This window comes from Astyanax mexicanus, chromosome 18 (genome assembly GCF_023375975.1).
Source record: "Astyanax mexicanus isolate ESR-SI-001 chromosome 18, AstMex3_surface, whole genome shotgun sequence".
Classification (NCBI taxonomy): Eukaryota; Metazoa; Chordata; class Actinopteri; order Characiformes; family Acestrorhamphidae; genus Astyanax; species Astyanax mexicanus.
The window spans coordinates 1,227,165-1,247,042 of NC_064425.1; the positions used below are offsets into that span (position 1 = coordinate 1,227,165).

Below are 19,878 nucleotides of genomic sequence, written 5' to 3' on the forward strand. Positions count from 1 at the left end.
CTGTGTGCACAGTGAGTGCACCATCAAAACGAGTATCACAGGAAATGGATTTGGCATATTTCGCTGAATCTGTGCTTTTTTTTCTGTCCCCAGGAAATGACGTATAAATGTGCACAAAAAAAAAAACTTTAAAAAACATTTTATTATTAATAACATAGTGTCTTGTACCCAATTGACCTAATTGCAAACATAAAATATGTAATAAAAAACATCAATAAAAACAACTTAGAACACTAAAGAATTGCATTTGTAATCTGTCCCCCCAACTCTCTAACTATAAACTTTACCATGAAATATAATTTATAAAATATTTTTATTTGCATTGTTGTGTGACTCCAAATACCATCAATGCTTTAAACACATTTTTCCATGATAAATCCATAATATTAAAGTTAAAATACACATTTAGTTGTGTATGTTTTTGCTAATTCTATGCTACAAACTCCTGTCCTGTTACTTTCAGCCCTGTTACTCAAAACATAAAATGGGATAGGAGTGATTTCCAGTAACAGTATTGAGTTCCAGTAACAGGAGTGAGTCCCAGTAACAGGACTGAGTCCCAGTAACAGGAGTGAGTCCCAGTAACAGAACTGAGTCCCAGTAACAAGAGTGAGTCCCAGTAACAGGAGTGAGTCCCAGTAACAGGAGTGAGTGCCAGTAACAGAAGTGAGTGTCAGTAACAGGAGTGAGTCCCAGTAACAGGAGTGAGTCTCAGTAACAGAACTGAGTCCCAGTAACAAGAGTGAGTCCCAGTAACAGGAGTGAGTGCCAGTAACAGGAGTGAGTCCCAGTAACAGGAGTGAGTCCCAGTAACAGGAGTGAGTCCCAGTAACAAGAGTGAGTCCCAGTAACAGGAGTGAGTCCCAGTAACAGGAGTGAGTCCCAGTAACAAGAGTGAGTCCCAGTAACAGGAGTGAGTCCCAGTAACAGGAGTGAGTGCCAGTAACAGGAGTGAGTGCCAGTAACAGAAGTGAGTGTCAGTAACAGGAGTGAGTCCCAGTAACAGGAGTGAGCTCCAGTAACAGGAGTGAGTCCCAGTAACAAGAGTGAGTCCCAGTAACAGGAGTGAGTCCCAGTAACAGGAGTGAGTGCCAGTAACAGGAGTGAGTGCCAGTAACAGAAGTGAGTGTCAGTAACAGGAGTGAGTCCCAGTAACAGGAGTGAGTCCCAGTAACAGAACTGAGTCCCAGTAACAAGAGTGAGTCCCAGTAACAGGAGTGAGTGCCAGTAACAGGAGTGAGTGCCAGTAACAGAAGTGAGTGTCAGTAACAGGAGTGAGTCCCAGTAACAGGAGTGAGTCCCAGTAACAGAACTGAGTCCCAGTAACAAGAGTGAGTCCCAGTAACAGGAGTGAGTGCCAGTAACAGGAGTGAGTCCCAGTAACAGGAGTGAGTCCCAGTAACAGGACTGAGTCCCAGTAACAGGAGTGAGTCCCAGTAACAGAACTGAGTCCCAGTAACAAGAGTGAGTCCCAGTAACAGGAGTGAGTGCCAGTAACAGGAGTGAGTCCCAGTAACAGGAGTGAGTCCCAGTAACAGGACTGAGTCCCAGTAACAGGAGTGAGTCCCAGTAACAGAACTGAGTCCCAGTAACAAGAGTGAGTCCCAGTAACAGGAGTGAGTCCCAGTAACAGGAGTGAGTCCCAGTAACAAGAGTGAGTCCCAGTAACAGGAGTGAGTCCCAGTAACAGGAGTGAGTGCCAGTAACAGAAGTGAGTCCCAGTAACAGGAGTGAGTTCCAGTAACAGGAATGAGTAGAGTTCCTTCGGGTTTTTTTTATTTATTAGTGTGAAAATTAGTAAATGTAAACCACTCTTTTCCAATTCTGTTTGGTTCACTGTTTATCCATTTGTTTAATAAATTACATAATCACAAATTTGATCAATTTCAGGTTTGGATCTTCTTGAAAACATAAAAATGGCTTTGCATCTTTTGGAAAAATGCAATGTGCATGCATATATAGAGCTTTTTTTTTGTCATAAATATCAATTATTTGAACATGGAGTCTATAACCATTTCTGTAAAATAAATACTTTATAAATACTTGAGAGAAAATCAAAAGAAGGAATTAGTGGACTTGCTTTTAAAAAACATGCTTATTAAATGCTTTTTCACATGAGTTTTGGTAACAGGACTGAGAAAAATGTAAAACATCTTTGTATTAGAAACCTTGTAAAAAGTTAAGTAAATCTGAGATTGAGCAGTACATATCTCAGGTGAGCTCTGCAGGAATTCTCTCTGTTGTCTCGTCAGTACTCCGTATGTGACTCCCTGCTGAAGGTGGAGCAGCTCTGACGCAGCCCTAAGCTAACGACGCTAATGCACAGGAAATGCTTTTGTTGGGAAAAACTAATCGAGTTTCTGTAATGGGAGAGCATCCTTCATGCTCAATTTCCTTCCTGCAGCACCGGCCAGCGCTCGAGGTGGGCGGAGGACCACGTTTGTTCATATCGACATCATTGTTGACATCAAAAGCAATAATATGACTATAATAAAGACTTTAAAAGGGCTCAATAAGGGATCAGCAGTATGTTAGAAGCTTTATATTGAATGCACTAGAAGCTGAAAAAATTAATTTATTTGGAAGACAGTTGCAAGAAAAAGTATGTGAACTTTTTGGTTTTACTTGTATTTCTGCATAAATTGGTGATTAAATGTGTTCTGATCTTTATCTAAGTCACAACAATAGACAAACACAGTCTGATTAAACTAAAACCACACAAAGTGAGGGGGGATGATCCTCCTTTAGCAGCAAAAACCTCAACCAATGGTTTCCTGTAGCTGCAGATCAGACCTGCAGAACGGTCAGGAGGAATTCTGGATCATTCCTCTTCACTAAACTGTTTCAGTTCAGCTATAATATTATGGGATATCTGGTGTGAATGAGGTCATGATGCCACAGCGTCTCAGTTGGGTTCAGGAGGTCAGGACTCTACAGAAGGAGTATTTATTTATTTTCTTCTGTTGAAGTCGTTCGGTTGTTGATTTACTTCTATGTTTTGGGTCGTTGTTCTGTTGCATCATCCGTCCTCTGTTGAGCTTCAGTTGGAGGACAGATGGTCTTAAGTTTTCCTACAAAATGTAAACTTGGTAAACTTGGGAATTCATTTTTCCGTTGATGACGGAGATCTGTAAAGTTCCTGAGGCAGCAAAGCAAAGCAGCCCCAAACCATGATGCTCCCTCCACCATGTTTCACAGTTGGGATGAGGTTTTGATGATGGTGTGCTGTGCCTTTTTTTATCCACACATAGCGGTGTGTGTGTGTTTTCCTTCCAAACAACTCAATTTTGGTTTCATCTGTCCACAGTATATTTATCCAGTAGTGGAACTGTGGAACATCCAATCAATCAATTGTGCAGCAATGTATTTTTTTAGACAGCTGTGGCTTCCTCCGTGGTGTCCTCCCATCAACTCCCATGATTCTTGTTTAATGTTTTCCTTACTGTAGACTTGTCAACAAAAATGTCATCATGTGCCAGAGATATTTGTCTTCAGAAAGTCTTCAGCTGACACTCTAGGATTCTTCCTCACCTCATTGAGCATTCTGCGCTGTGCTCTTACAGTCATTTTTACAGGACTTTACCACGCCTAGGTAGAGTAGCAGCAACAGTGCTGAACTTTCTCCATTTGTAGAGCGTCTGTCTTTTACCGTGAACACATGAACATCAAGGCTTTTAGAGATACTTTTACAACCCTTTTATAGCTTCATGCAAGTCAACAATTCTTGAACGTAGGTCTTTTCAGAGCATGATTCACATCAAGCAATGCTCCTTAAGAACAGCAAACTTAAAACTGGTGTGTTGATGTTTTTTTATAGAGCAGGGCAGCTTTAACCATCACATCCAATCACATCTCATCTCACAATCTCATCACATCTCTTAAAAAAAATCATTAGCCTAGGGTTCACATACTTTTTCCACCCTGCACTGTGAATGTTAACATGTTGTGATCAATATAACCATGCAAAAATATAATTGTTAGTGTGGTTTTAGTTTAAGCAGACGGTGTTTGTCTATTGTTGTGATGTAGATTAAGATCAGAACACATTTAATCACCAATTTATGCAGAAATCCAAGTATAATCCTGAAGGGTTCTCATACTTTTTCTTGCAACTGTAGTTTAGTATTCGGTAGGGCTGCAACGATTAGTCAATATAATCGACAATGTTGATTATTTAAATTTGGTGACTACAAATTTAGTTGTCGACTAGTCAACTATTTTATGCTTTTTTAACTTTGTGTATTATACCTACCTGCTGCTGGATGTCTAGAATTTCCCCTCGGGGATCAATAAATTATCTATCTATCTATCTATCTATCTATCTATCTCTCTATCTATCTGTCTATCTATCTATCTAATCGTTAATTTGTAACAGTACCACATTACACAAAGTGCTGGAGACAGAAGAAACTAGGTCTGTGTCTCCAAAAGTGCCCAAAAACAACAGATTACATATTTATTCACTACATATCAGTATGCCTTTTAAATCTCATGTTTAGCTGTTTTATTTTTGTTTTTAGAGATGGAGGACATGGCAGAAATAATCGTTGACTAATCGACTAATCGACTAATCGAAAAAATGATAATCAGATTAGTCGACTACCAAAATAATTATTAGTTGCAGCTCTAATATTCGGCTGACTATATCCTCACTATAAGGTGTTGCTCTTTGCATTTAGCAATGAACAGATTCACAAATAGAGTTCATGAGCACTGCATTAGGGGGAAATGTCGGGATAAAGTCTGGAGTTAGAATGCAGTAGGGGAGTGGGGGCTATAGGGTACTTTTAGGAGAAAAAGCAGCACATTTCCAGCTGCCGGGGGCAGCGAACACTGCCTCACTATTCTACATGTAAATCGAGCCTTTATTCTTTTAGAGGAGCGACACACTGGAATGCTCTGCACTGATACAGACATGGGTGGGCTCACTGGATTCCACTCATAGCACCCCCCCTACCCCCCACCCCCGCCACTTATCACTTTTATAGTGTTCCCACCATATCAGGCCTTTGTTATGGATGTGTTGTCTCTGCTCCGCTGCTGAAACAGTGTGCGTGTGCTTTGGATACGGTAGCTGAGAAATTCATCAACTTCTGAATCTGTTTAAATACAGTACAGTACAGCAATCTCTGTATTATACAGCACTAAAAAAAATAAAGAGCTTCAACCACTTCAGTTTCTGAATCAGTTTCTCTGATTTCGCTATTTATAGGTTTATGTTTGAGTAAAATGAACATTGTTGTTTTATTCTATAAACTACAGACAACATTTCTCCCAAATTCCACATAAAAATATTCTCATTTAGAGCATTTATTTACAGAAAATGAGAAATGTCTGAAATAACTAAAAAAAAAAAGCTTCAGAGCTTTCAGACCTCAAATAATGCAAAGAAAACAAGTTTATATTCATAAAGTTTTAAGAGTTCAGAAATAATCAATATTTTGGTTTTTAAAATCACAGTTTTTTTGTCATGTTCTCCTCCATCAGTCTTACACACTGCTTTTGGATAACTTTATGCAACCCCTTGTGAAAAGGAATTGTACTTAAGAGCATTCGAAGTATCTTCAAATTAGGTAAAGAAAACTAAAAGCGCGTTTCCAATTTAATATACTTTATGAAAATTCACATTAAATATACTTTCTCTATATTTCCATAAAATGCATTAAAGCAACATGCTTTAAATAATACAATGTGATGATAGAAAATATACATAATGGAATTTAAAACTGCTTAAAGTGCACTTTAGTTTATTTTTTTTTGCAGTGTCATTAAGGTGCACACAATATGTACATCAGTACGCAAAGTAGCACATTTACAATATATATTTTAAGTGTATTAAACTTAAACTTAATTCTACTCAAGTTTGCAGAAGTTGGCTTGTGATCATCCATCTTCCTCTTGATTATATTCCAGAGGTTTTTTAATTTGGTAAAATTAAAGAAACTCATCATTTTTAAGCTCTCTCTTATTATTTTTTTTACAAACCTTTATATTCTGAAATGCATTGCATGACTGACCGTATATATGTGTGTGTGTGTGTGTGTTTACGCAGCATGGGCAGCTCTGGAGGTCAGTATGGAGGACAGGAGGGAGGTGTTGTTGGGATCAGGAGCAGAGATTCCCTGCGTGTTCAGCCTGGATCAACCAGCAGCAGATCTGAAGATTGAGTGGTTTGTGGTGAGTCAGTAACATCTACCAGACTCTATCTGAGACCTCACAGAGAGAGAGAGATGCCTAGATGACATAAATGGGTAAAAAAAAACTGTGAACTAGGGGTGGGCGATATTACACTAAAATAATATTACGATATTTGTGATATTTTCATGTTAACGATACTCTTGTCGATATGACAAAACACTGAATAAAAAAGAATATTACAAGAATACACTACTGCAACAAATAAAAAAATTAAATTGTATTATTGCGTCAGATATGATATGGCACACCCCGAACTGAGATATTAAAAATATCATATAGTCAATGATCCAGAAAGTCATGATACTAATAATGCACTCCAGGTATCAGGACCATAGAAACCAACATCTGCTGTCTTTAAGAGGATTTAGGACTTAAATCCAGGAATGTCCATGCATTTTTAGCAGTAGTGTAATAATGTAGGTTACTCTACACATTACTATATAGACAGTTATGTGCCTGTATACTTACCTGTGCTTATACTTATACCTGTTCTGTGCCGAAAGGGTACCAATGGGTTACTCCCTTAGCTTTACTTACCTGGGTGAGTCCATCCTCTGCAGAAGGTTAGGGGACTATGCCAGTTTTAGATTAGTCTATGGTCAGTCATTGGTTTGATTCATCAAATTTACAATATCTTATTTCAAAAGGTGGGCTTGATATAAGTGATGCAAAGTGATACAAGTGATCTGTAATACACCACATTAGGCACTAATGGTCAATTTTAAATCATTTAATTGAGATATATATATATATGTAATGCCATCTAGTGTCTTTTTTTGGTAGCAGCAGTGTGCACTATTAAAACAGCAATGTGCAACATAACAAAATAAATAATAAAAATACAGAAAGAGCTGCTCTTTCAGCAGTCACAATGTCCACGGTGTCGGCTACAGTGTGCTGTGCCATTTGCGTAGCTTAGAGGGAGGGATCATCAATCCTCTTTTTGACTTCAAGGCTCGAGACCATGAAATAATTTCGATCGATGAAATATCGAAATCGTGACACCCCTAGTGTACACTGTGAATGATTCATTATTATAGTCATTGTGTATGTTTATGTATATTTTATAATTTCCTATTTGCCATACCTTCTGTTCTCGGCAATCATTACGTGGTTGTGATAATATTTCTATTTCACTGGTAATTAGAAGTAGAATATTCCAGGGCGGGCTACCTGTGTATATATACCTCCTAAACATGGAGGTAAGGGGTTCTTCTTCCCAGGTAGCAGACGCTAGCTATAACTTAGAGAGGGATTGTAAATACCATGCTTCATGACAAGTACAAAGCAAAACCACATGCTGTCCCCAATAGAGAATTTTAGGACTGCTTTACAACATCTTTAATGTGTTGCAGAATGCAGAAATTGATGTATATTAATAAATTTAATACATTAAATTAAGATAAAAAGACAAAACATGAATGCAGTGAAATAACAGACAAAGAAAATGTAAGAAAAACTGATGCTGTTTATTTATTTGCATGTTCTCATATCTCCCTGTTTTTGTTTAGGTTTTATCACCACTGTTACTGTCTGTATCTATAGTGTTTTATATAAAGCTCTATATACATATAAAAAATTCGTTTCTTTGATTTTACCAAATTAAAAACCTCTGGAATATAATCAAGAGGAAGATGGATGATCACAAACCATCAAACCACCAAACTGAACTGCTTGAATTTTTGCACCAGGAGTAAAGCAACATAAAGTTATCCAAAAGCAGTGTGTAAGACTGGTGGAGGAGAACATGATGCCAAGATGCATGAAAAAAAACTGTGATTAAAACCAACCAGGATTATTCCACCAAATATTGATTATTTCTGAACTCTTAAAACTTTATGAATATGAACTTGTTTTCTTTGCATTATTTGAGGTCTGAAAGCTCTTCATCTTTTTTTGTTATTTCAGCCATTTTTTAATTCTCTGTAAATAAATGCTTTAAATGAGAATATTTGTATTTGTAATTTGGGAGAAATGTTGTCTGTAGTTTATAGAATAAAACAACAATGTTCATTTTACTCAAACTGAAGTGATCTCTTAATTTTTCCAGAGCTGTATACATAAAATATAGATAATTATGTGACTTATCATGTATATTTTTGTGTTTTTGCTTAAACCCTCGTAGTACATGAAAGTAAAGTGATATATTGTTCTATGTTTGAACTCTATTTAGAGTTTGTCTGGAGGAAATAAACAGCGAATCCACTACAAAACCGGCAGCGAGGAGCCACAAGTGGAGGCCACAAGATACACAGACCGAATCAGTGTCTCCTACAATTCCAGCACTAACGGGAACAGTGTTCTGACCATCAGCAGCACACAGCTCAGCGACGAGCAGGAGTATTTCTGCAGAGTGAGCGCGGACTCAGCCAGCGACGAGAAACACACTCAACTCCTCGTTTTCCGTAAGAAAATATCTCACCTGTTCTACATGATCAATGAATGAATGAATTTCAACTTATAGAGCGCCTTTCTAGAAACCCAAGGACGCTTTACAATTTACACGTTTTTACACACAAGCACATTACACATCAACACTCATACACACACACCGAAGCGGCAGCCAATAGCGCACAGCATACTCTCAACCGGAAACGACCACTCTCCACCTGGAGGAAGACTGTATCCAGCACTACAACATTTTCCCAGGACAGAGTGATAATCCATATCTGGGCACAGTCATACACACACATTTACACACACACAAACCTACATACATACCACACACTTTACACATACACACCAGATCAATTTTAGAGTAATCAATTTTTCTGGACAATTTAGAGTATCCAATTTACCTGATCTCCATGTTTTTGGACTAATCTAATCTCTAACTCTAATCTCTCTAGATCAGAGGTGTTTCTTTAATTTATTTAGGAATTATAATCCAGAACTGAATTGTGTTTTTATTTGTTTAATTTAATTTTATTATTTATTATTGCTTTTATTTATTTATTATTCTAGCATTTTATATTTTCATTCTTGTTTTTAAGTTTTATTCATTTAATCATTTATTTTCATTCTTAACATTTTACTTTACTTTTACTATTATCTTTTTACTTATTTTATATATTGTATATATGTTTACTTTTTATATGTCAAATTTGTGTTTTTTATGGTATTTTAGAATTTTATGTTTTACATGCTAGTTTAGACCATGTGTCGTAGCATTAGCAGTGCACAAACATGCAAATAAAAGCTTTAATACTGATTACTAGAAAGATATTGTAATCCACTGTTGTATTAACTGTTGTTAATACATTTAGGGACATATATAGAGCAGTTTATAGTTTTATGATGATTTTAAAATATGGAATTGTATTTTGAACTGTTATACACATATATTTTATTTTAAATATCTTGTTAACAGTCTCCTTTTTTTGCTTTTTAGAGCCTCCGTCTCCTCCAACTATAGAAGCTGAGAAACATGTTTCTGCAGACTCAGATAAAATGGAAAAGGTAGAGCTGGTGTTTTGTTTTATTTTGAGAATCTTCAGTGGAGACCATTTTTACCCAGTCTCTTTCTTATTATTGAATCATTAACACTGACCTTAACTGAGGCTTTAGTGAGATCCTGCAGTTCTTTAAATTCTTTAGTTGTTCTGGATTATTTTTATGGACCTCCTGGATGAGTTCTTCATGCCCTTTTGGAGTAATTTTGTTCGGTTGGCCGGTCACTCCTGGGAAGGTTCACCAGTGTTCCATTTGTTTTTTTTTTTCCATTAGTGAATAATAGTGAATCACTGTGGTTCTCTGGAGTCCCAAAGCTTTAGAAATAAAATACTTTATAACCTTTATAACCAGACTGATAGATGATCAATCACTTGTTTATTTTCTGATCTGTTGTTGAGTTTCTTCAGATGGGGGTTTAATAATAATAATAATGTGCTGCTTTTTGAGATCTTTTATCTGCTTCATGTTGTCAGACAGCTTCTATTTAAGTGATTTATAGATTTTACAAGGTGAAGAATTTTTTTTTACACAGGGTTAGATTGGTTTGGTCCATTTTTGGACAAACACTGTTTCGGTAAGAAATAAGAAATAATAAGAAAATAATAAATCATGAAATAGGAAAAGCAGAGATGGAGACAATTACAATTTTTCACACAGGGCTGGATTGGTTTGGTCCATTTTTGGACTTAAAACGTAATTTAAAAAGTGCTTTTTATATTCACTCCGGCTACATTTGTCTGATATTAAAGTTTTTTTGATAATGTGAAAAATGTAGGTATGACACAAATGCAAAAACACAAGACATCTGTAGAGAGGGGGCAATATATATATATATATAAATATACACTGCCTGCCATTGGATAATTACTGCATTGGTAATTATGTTTCAGCTAGCAAAAAGATATGTGAGCCTAACTTATGCAGTGAGTAGCTTCTCATTTGTTGAACAGCCACGTGGAAATACACATCCTGTAGTTGTGAAAAATATGGTAATCTGTTTCAGAAGGATAAAATTTTTATTTTCATGCATCAAACAGAAAACTTCTAAAGTAAATTATTTATGTGGGATGGGAAGCATAATCTTCATAGAAGAAATGTGGTCAAAACATTCTTGAATAAACATGATTCGCCGTTTGGGGAAATCAAATAGTAGAAAAGCAACACTAGAACTCATGGATATATTTGATAGTGAATCACATATCAGTGAAGATAACTCGCAAAAATCGGCCAAACCTGGAGATTTAGGCGAAAGATTTAGACTGAAAATTGCTGATAATGGGACTATATGCAAAATAAGCTTCTATACAAAAATAGGCTTTAATATAAAGCTTTTTATTCTTTAAAAATCATCTGATACACTTAAATTAATTGTGAAATTGACAATATTGTTTTTATGTGTTTTTCTCTCAAAAAGAGGGAAATTTGCAAGTGATCCCAAACTTTTGTTAGGGAGGGTAAAGATTGGAAGAAGGTCACGTGAAGGTCTAAAGAGCCAGATTTACCCTTTTCTAGAGTAAAGGAGCTACTGGTAGGCCAAGGAAGACTAATCCTGACTAATCTTCAGAAAACATAGACTGATCTGACAATAATCATTAATTCAAAGTAAAACATATATATGTACATATATATATATATAGTAGGGGTGTCACGATTCTCAAAATCCTCGATTCGATTTTATTTCTGATTTTAGGGTCACGATTCAATTCGATTCTCGATTTTCTTTTTTTCTTTTTTTTTTTTTTACAGCAGAGAGGCCTATGCCAGTTTTAGATTAGTCTATGGTCAGTCATTGGTTTAATTCATCAAATTTACAATATCTTATTTCAAAAGGTGGGCTTGATATAAATGATGCAAAGTGATACAAGTGATCTGTAATACACCACATTAGGCACTAATGGTCAAATTTAAGTAATTTAATTAAGATATATATGTAATGCCATCTAGTGGCTTTTTTTGGTAGCAGCAGTGTGCACTATTTAAACAGCAATGTGCAACATAACAAAATAAATAATAAACAAATACAGGAACAGTCATGTACAAAATAATAGAACAATTAGAGCCTTAAAAACTGAACTCTATCCTACTATAACAGTTAAACATGAAAAATAAGATTTTAATAAAGATATATTATTAACTTTATCTGAGAGAAAGATGCTCCTTAAGGTACCAAAACTACTAACATATTTGAGGCTAGACAAAACAACTGTTATTTTTATATATTTTAAGTTTTTCTTTAAGAAGATGAGAATGTCCACATTCTCTGGAGAAAGAGCTGCTCTTTGAGCAGTCACAATGTCCGCCATTTTTTTACATCATAAATCTTTGCATTTCAGATCGCAACCTGCGTAGCTGAAAATGCGTACCCCGCTCCGAAGGTACTGTGGCACAAAGACGGCATCCCCCTGCAGCCCTCAGATGATGGTAAGTGTACAGTTAAAGTGTAAATCTGTAATAAACTTAATCGATTTAAGCATTTAATAAGCTTTCTGTTTTAGATGTGTACGTGATGAACAGCGTGACTGTGCAGCCCAGCTTCCTGCAGACGTTACAGAGTACACTGCACCTCAAAATGGTGAAAAAAGAAGATAAAGACGCAGAATTCTACTGTGAGATCTCCTACTTTACTGTTGGAGGTGAAAGTATGATGGAGTCCGACCACGTCAAGATCACAGTCCACTGTGAGTCTTCCAGTCTCTAAACACTGTTTTAATAAGAAACGTACACAGAAAATTAAACAGATTAATGCTACACCAGTTAATTTCTGCTTGTCTGCATTTAGACAGGGGAAATTTAAGCCAATAATAAAAAAGGAAAAATAATAATTCATAAAATAGTAAAAAGGTCAAGACATCATTTAACAAATCATGTTATAAAAGAGAAATACATTTATTCCATGCACTGGTTTATCAATGTTAAGAGAAACTAGAGATGGGGAGCTCAGTATAGCTCAATATATATATATATATATACATATATACACACTCACTATGGCTCAAAAGTTTAGGATCACTTGCAAATTTACCTTTTTTTGAGAGAAAAACACATTTTCACAATTCACAAACAATACTGTCCATTTCACAATTAATTCAAGTGTATCTGATGATTTTTAAAGAATAGAAACGTTTGTATTAAAGCCTATTTTTGTATAGAGGCTTATTTTGCATATACAGTCATATGAAAAAGTTTGTGCACCCCTATTAATCTTAATCATTTTTAGTTGTAAATATTTGGGTGTTTGCAACAGCAATTTCAGTTTGATATATCTAATAACAGAAAATGTGCAATATGCATTAAACCAAAATTTGACTGGTGCAAAAGTATGTGCACCCTTATCATTTTATTGATTTGAATACTCCTAACTACTTTTTACTGACTTACTGAAGCTCAAAATTGGTTTGGTAACCTCACTGAGCTTTGAACTTCATAGCCAGGTGTATCCAATCATGAGAAAAGGTATTTAAGGTGGCCAATTGCAAGTTGTTCTCCTATTTGAATCTCCTCTGAAGAGTGGCATCATGGGCTCATCAAAACAACTCTCAAATGATCTAAAAACTAAAGAATGGTGAGAACAGTCAAGGACAATCCACAGACCACCTCCAAAGAGCTGCAGCATCAAGTTGCTGCAGATGATGTCACTGTGCATCGCTCAACAATACAGCACACTTAGGAGTATTCAAATCAATAAAATGATAATGGTGCCCATACTTTTGCACCGGTCACATTTTGGTTTAATGCATATTGCACATTTTCTGTTAGTACAATAAACCTCATTTAAATCCTGAAATATTACTGTGTTCATCAGTTATTAGATATATCAAACTGAAATGGCTGCTGCAAACACCCAAATATTTACAACTAAAAATGATTTAGATTAATAGGGGTGCACAAACCTTTTCATATGACTGTAGTCCTATTATCAGCAATTCTCAGTTCTCTGCCTAAATCTCAGTTGTGATGTACAGCTAAAAAACGTTATACTAACGTTAGTTTAGTATCTGAATTATCAGGCCAGAAAGAATCAGCTTTCTTTAGAGACCCGCCAGTCCATTGTTGTGTTGAGGAATGAAGGCTACTCAATGCAAGATATTGCCAAGAAACTGAAAATATTCTACCATGCTGTTAACTACTCCCTTCAAAGAGTAACACAAACTGGCTCTAACAAGGAGTGGGAGGCCCTGATGCACAACTGTGCAAGAAGATACATATCTTAGAGTGTGCAGTTTGAGAGAAAGATGCCTCACATGCCTAAAATTGACGTTTATTGTAGTAAAACATGATCAAGTTTTATCATGTTTTACTGCAACAAAAGTCAATTTTACTCCAGAGTTCTCCTTTCAGAGCACAGTCATGACCCCTGATGTCTGTTTCAGTCCAAACTACACATTGCATTGGTGGGAATCTACTAGAGAACCACAACCAAATCTGTGTCTTGTTGTTTTTATCTTCTTATCCACAGATTCAGCAACAGAAGTTAAGATGTACCAGGTTTCCCCCGAAAGACTTGTGAAAGAAGGTGACAGAGTGGAGCTCAGATGTCAGGGAGATGGAAATGTTTCACCAGCAATCACCTTTTCACGTAACGGAGTAAGGAGTGTTTTAATCCAAGCTTTATTAGAACAGCAATAGTGCAACAATAGTGCAACTTCACTTAATTCATGTACTTTCTGTTGTTTCTCCGTTTGATTCAGAATGAATTAGAATCACAAAATGAAAATTTAATGGTTCTGGAAAACGTTAATCGAACAAACAGTGGTGAATACCTTTGCTCATATACAGAGGACTGGGTCAATTACCTACAATCAAACTTTACCCTGAAAGTACACTGTGAGTAACAGCGCTCGTCCTCTCTATAGTATAGTACAGAGTAATGGCTGCTCTCTGCTGTTATTAATGCTGTGGTGCTGTTTTGGTTTCTTCTTCTTGTTTTCTGCAGTTATGGATGATGTTGTAATTACTCCAGAACAGCCAGCAGAACTGGATGAAGGACAGAATCTCAGTCTGTCCTGCAACGCTCTCTGCTCTCTGCCCACTCGTACAGTGTGGTACAAGGTAAAAATAAAAGAAAAAAGATCATTTTTGGTCAGAAAATATAATTTAAATAGTTTAAATAGTTTGTCTGGAACATGTGAACTTAAAGATGATGTAGAATTAATTTATCGAGCATTGTGGTTCTCTGTAGATAAAATAATATATTACTGGTTGGGGAGTAAAATGTGTAGACACAGTTTTACAAGCTTTTTAAAACCCTGTTATTTTGCATCTGTTTCCCTTTTAATATGGGGGTGCCCAGGCCTGTCACGATAAGATTTTTTTGTGGACAATAAATAAATATTGTTCCAGAAATGATTGCGATACACAATATTTTTGTAATTTTAAGACTATTAAATGCCACTGGCATAATGATAACAGAATAGCATAAAAATGCTATTATACACTTTTTAAAGACAACAAAATTTGAATTAATCATTTATTATAATTAGTTTGGGAATTACATACTTATTTCTTCACCTACTTTAGTCCAAACTGTGTGTATGGAGTCACAGTTATTGAAGCACTGATTGGTCATTTAGCATGACTGAATAAAATACTGTTCACTGTTATATATGTGTGAACAAACATACAAATAAACACAATGGAAGATATCACGATTGTCAAAATTATTGAGGTCATGTTCATTTATTGTACGATAAATCGATATTGCAATTATTGCGACAGGCCTAGGGGTGCCATTTGCTTGCTAGCTCTTCCAAACTTAATTATTTTACATATTTTAAAACTCTGAATCTAATAAAACATGTATTTAACTATTCAAAACTTGAATTTGTCAATCTCAGGCAGCTTTACTTATTTTTTTACAAGGTTTTTAATCCAAAGATGGTTACATTTTTCTCGGCCCTGTTACCAAAACTCATGTGACATTTAAAAAGCATGTGTAAAAAAGCAAGTCCACTAATTCCTTTGATTTTCTCTCAAGAAAGTATATATTTTAGATTTTATATATATATATATATGCAATCACATTGTATTTTTTTAAAAGATGCAAAGCCATTTTTATCTTTTCAAGAAGACCCAAACCTGAAATACATCAAATTTATTATCATGGATTTTATTTAAAAAATGGAAAAATGATGAAGCAAACAGAATTGGAAAAAAAGGTTTTCATTAACTAATATTTATACTAATAAATCAATTAAATGGAGGACAATACTCACTCCTGTTACTGAAACTGACTCCTGTTACTAGCAATCAGTCCTGTTACTGGGACTCATTCCTGTTACGTTTGTGTTATGTAATGAGGAACGACTGAAAGCTGGACATCAGCTGATGATTTTCACAACTTTATTACGTTTGAAAGAACATATAGAAACATATAAAACACAATAGTTTTATATAACATGGAAACATAACATTGTAATTTAGTTTTAGTTTTAGTTTTTGCAGGGGGTGATTGGAAATATATGTGAATAAGGAAAATTATATATTTATTGTATATATATATAAAAAAGAGTGTCCTTACAGCCTGTGTGCGAGTTACTACTAATCTGTGTGTATGTTTGCAGGACAATAAACAGCTGGATGAAGGGAATATTCTGACTCTAAGCAGTGTTTCCAGTAAATCGTCCGGGACGTACACCTGCAAAGTTCAAGCCCCTGATTTACCTGAGCTGTCGGGAGAAAGCTCTGTGGACGTCACTGTGAGAGGTACCTGTCTGAAGATTTGTTCAGAGCAGAGACGGGGAAGTTTAATCTGCAGTAAATTATAAATATATTTCCTCTCATCTCCAGGAAAACCTGAGATTACAGACAAGATAGAAATAATCAGCCTGGAGAATAAAAATATGTTTAATCTGAGCTGCAGTACGACCGGACACCCAACTCCTAACATCACCTGGAGCCTCTCTGATGAGCAAGTACTGTACACACTTAACCCTCAGCCAACCATCCTCAAAAACTCAAATACATGCAGTTATTATTATTAACCAGTTAAAAACACATCAGTTATTTACTATACATACAGATCTGGTTAAAATTAAGAGTAAAATGAACATTGTTTTATTCTATAAACTACAGACAACATTTCTCCCAAATTACAAATAAAAATATTCTCATTTAGAGCATTTATTTACAGAAAATGAGAAATGGCAGAAATAACAATAAAAAAGATTCAGAGCTTTCAGACCTCAAATAATGCAAAGAAAACAAGTTCATATTCATAAAGTAGTTTTTAAGAGTTCAGAAATAATCAATATTTGGTGGAATAACCCTGATGTATTTTAATCACAGTTTTTAATCATGCATCTTGGCATCATGTTCTCCTCCACCAGTCTTACACACTGCTTTTGGATAACTTTATGCTGCTTTACTCCTGGTGCAAAAATTCAAGTCGCAGTTCAGTTTGGTTTGATGGCTTGTGGTCATCCTTGTGATCATCTTCCAACTGCTTTTTTTTTATTATCCAAAAGCAGTATGTAAGACTGGTGGAGGACAAAATTATGCAAAGATGCATGAAAAAAAACCTGATCTAAAACCAAGGTTCTTCCACCAACTATTATTTCTGAACTCTTAAAACTTTAAATGAATAATTATTAATTTGTTTTCTTTGCATTATTATTTGAGGTCTGAAAGCTCTGCATCTTTTTTTGTTATTTCAGTCATTTTTCATTTTCTGCCAAAATAAATGCTCTAAATTACAATATTTTATTTGGAATTTGGGAGAAATGTTGTCTGTAGTTTATAGAATAAAACAACAATGTTCATTTTACTCAAACATAAACCTATAAATAGCAAAATCAGTCAGCACATTGGTCAGTGTTTATACCAGGCAGTGTGAAGAGTGCTAAAACTAGTTTTAGATTAATCCTATTGCTCATAAAAAGCTGTGAAAAGTTCTTTCTCCTGTACGCTGTGTGTTGTGTAGACTCGTGTGGATGTGTGGAATATGGAGACAGACAACAGCATTATCAGTATTATAACCATCAGCACCACGTCTACCGTCAACGCCTCCTGCATAGCCACCAATGAGATGGGCACAGTCCTGACATCTATTAGTGTTGAACCTGGTGAGTTTCTGTCCTCCTATATCAATATCTGTTCCTTCATATCAGTAATATCTCCACATTTACACCAGTGGCCAGTTTATCATTTATATTATATAGTTACTAAGTATTATAAGAGTTTTTTTTTGCTTTGTTGTCCAGATAAATTTGAAGATTCAACTACAGTAACAACAGGCACTACTTCCAGCAGTACCACAGGTACGTGTTTCATGTTTTCATCACCTTAGTAAATCTTATTTAAACATTAGTTATCAGCTAGGATCATTAACTGTGTGTCTGCCTTCCTTTTAATAGAGATGCACTGAAATAAACATTTTGACCAAAACTGCAAGTGAAAAAAAATTAAAGATTTTGCAGAATGCTGTATACCAAAAATACCAAAAATGATTTTTCACAGGTTTTCATCAAAAAAGAAAAAGCCATTAGCTACATTTTAACATCATAGCAGACATACCAGCAAATCACAAAACACAATGAATCTTAGTCATAAATTTACCTCAATAGCTCTGTTCTATCTATATATGAATTTACAGCAGCGGTGCAAATCTAGTCATTAATGTACCTGAATAGTTCTGTTCCATATATGAATTTACCTCAGCAGAGCAATTCTAGTCAGAAATTTACATCAGTAGTTCTATTCTAATTATGAATTTACCTCAGCAGTGCAATTCCTGTCATAAATTTACCTTAATAGTTGTACTCTAATTATGCATTTAACTCAGCAGTGCAAATCTTGTCATAAATGTACCTCAGTAGTTCTGTTCTATATATGAAGTTACCTCAGCAGTGCACGGATTTGCTTGGTTCCACCAGCAGCAGTGCTTGTTAGTTTATTTGGTGTTTTGTGAGGCAGCACATCTGCACAGACGTGTTTTAACGTAACCGTTGGTCAGCAGCTGATCCTCCTAAAGCTCTTCTTCAGTCCTTCAACTCCCATTAGCTCACAGTGCAGCTTCACACCTGAGAGAACAGAGAACTGCAGCTCAGCATAAAACACAATACCATTAACCTGCCTCTGTCTCTGCAGGACCGCCCACCTCTCACAATCAGACAGGTGAGTCACTCAGAGACAGACAGATAGATAAAGATAACTGCATAGATAGGTTTAAAAGATGGACAGAAAAAACAAAAAATGGATGAATGGATGAATAAACAGACAGAGATAGTCAGAGAGTTAATCAAACAAATTAATAGATAGGTATGCAGATAAAAAGGTAGCTGAAAAGACTGATCACTAGATAGTGGGATCAACTGATAGATAGATGCATGGATGGATGGATGGATGGATGGATGGAAAAGCGGGCTAATATACAGCCAGATATAAGCAAGGTAAACTGGAAATACAGATAGATGGATGCTTGCATGGATGGATGGATGAATGGATAGATGGGTGGAGAACTATTTAAATATACAGCCAGATATAATCTAGATAGATGGATGGATGGATGTATGTATGAAAAAAAAAACAGGTGAATATACAACCAGATATAAGCTAGGTAACTGGATGGATGGATGAATGGTTGGATGGAAAAACGGTACACAGACAAATATAAGCTATGTAACTGGATGGATGGATGAATGGTTGGATGGAGAACGGTTTAAATATAGAGCCAGATATAAAGTAGGTAGCTAGATGGATGGATGGATAGAAAAAACAGGTGAATATACAACCAGATATAAGCTAGGTAACTAGATGAATGGATGGATGGATGGATGGATGGACGGATGGATGGATTGATTGATAAATGGGCTAATATACAGTCAGATATAAGCTAGGTAGCTGGATAGATGAATGGATGGATGATTGCATGAATGGATGGATGGATGGATGGACAATGGATGGAAGAATGGTTGAATATACAACCAGATGTAAGCTAGGTAGTTAGATAGATGGATGGATAGATGGGTGGATAGATGAAAAAAAACAGGTGAATATACATGTTACATAAGCTATGAGGTTGGAAAGATGGGTGGATGGATGGATGGAAAAACGGGCTAATATACAGCCAGAAATAATCTAGGTAACTGGAAAGATGGATGGGTGGATAGATGGATGGATGGATGGATGGATAGATGGATGGATGGATGGATGGATGGAGAAGTGGTTGAATATACAGCCAGAAATAATCTAGGTAACTGGAAAGATGGATGGGTGGATGGATGGATGGAT

The 19,878-nt window shown here is 35.8% G+C and overlaps 2 protein-coding genes across 4 annotated transcripts in view; one reads left to right on the plus strand and one right to left on the minus strand.

The window, feature by feature from the left end:
• Window positions 1–19,878, minus strand: part of grik4 (glutamate receptor, ionotropic, kainate 4) — a 1,128,391-nt gene that overhangs the window by 142,319 nt on the left and 966,194 nt on the right. The window lies entirely within an intron of this gene.
• The window catches only part of mcamb (melanoma cell adhesion molecule b), a 64,339-nt gene that overhangs the window by 37,501 nt on the left and 6,960 nt on the right, over window positions 1–19,878 (plus strand). For 2 of the 3 annotated variants that reach the window (XM_049467206.1, XM_049467207.1), the window contains exons 2-13: window positions 6,053–6,177; window positions 8,372–8,603; window positions 9,590–9,657; window positions 11,985–12,072; window positions 12,147–12,329; window positions 14,108–14,235; window positions 14,340–14,475; window positions 14,585–14,700; window positions 16,212–16,353; window positions 16,438–16,562; window positions 17,570–17,711; window positions 17,850–17,906. In XM_049467206.1, coding sequence (XP_049323163.1) covers window positions 6,053–6,177; window positions 8,372–8,603; window positions 9,590–9,657; window positions 11,985–12,072; window positions 12,147–12,329; window positions 14,108–14,235; window positions 14,340–14,475; window positions 14,585–14,700; window positions 16,212–16,353; window positions 16,438–16,562; window positions 17,570–17,711; window positions 17,850–17,906 — 1,542 coding nt within the window. Of the gene's footprint in view, window positions 1–6,052; window positions 6,178–8,371; window positions 8,604–9,589; window positions 9,658–11,984; window positions 12,073–12,146; window positions 12,330–14,107; window positions 14,236–14,339; window positions 14,476–14,584; window positions 14,701–16,211; window positions 16,354–16,437; window positions 16,563–17,569; window positions 17,712–17,849; window positions 17,907–18,735; window positions 18,763–19,878 lie in introns of all 3 variants that reach the window. The other variant, XM_022675241.2, reaches the window with a different exon arrangement.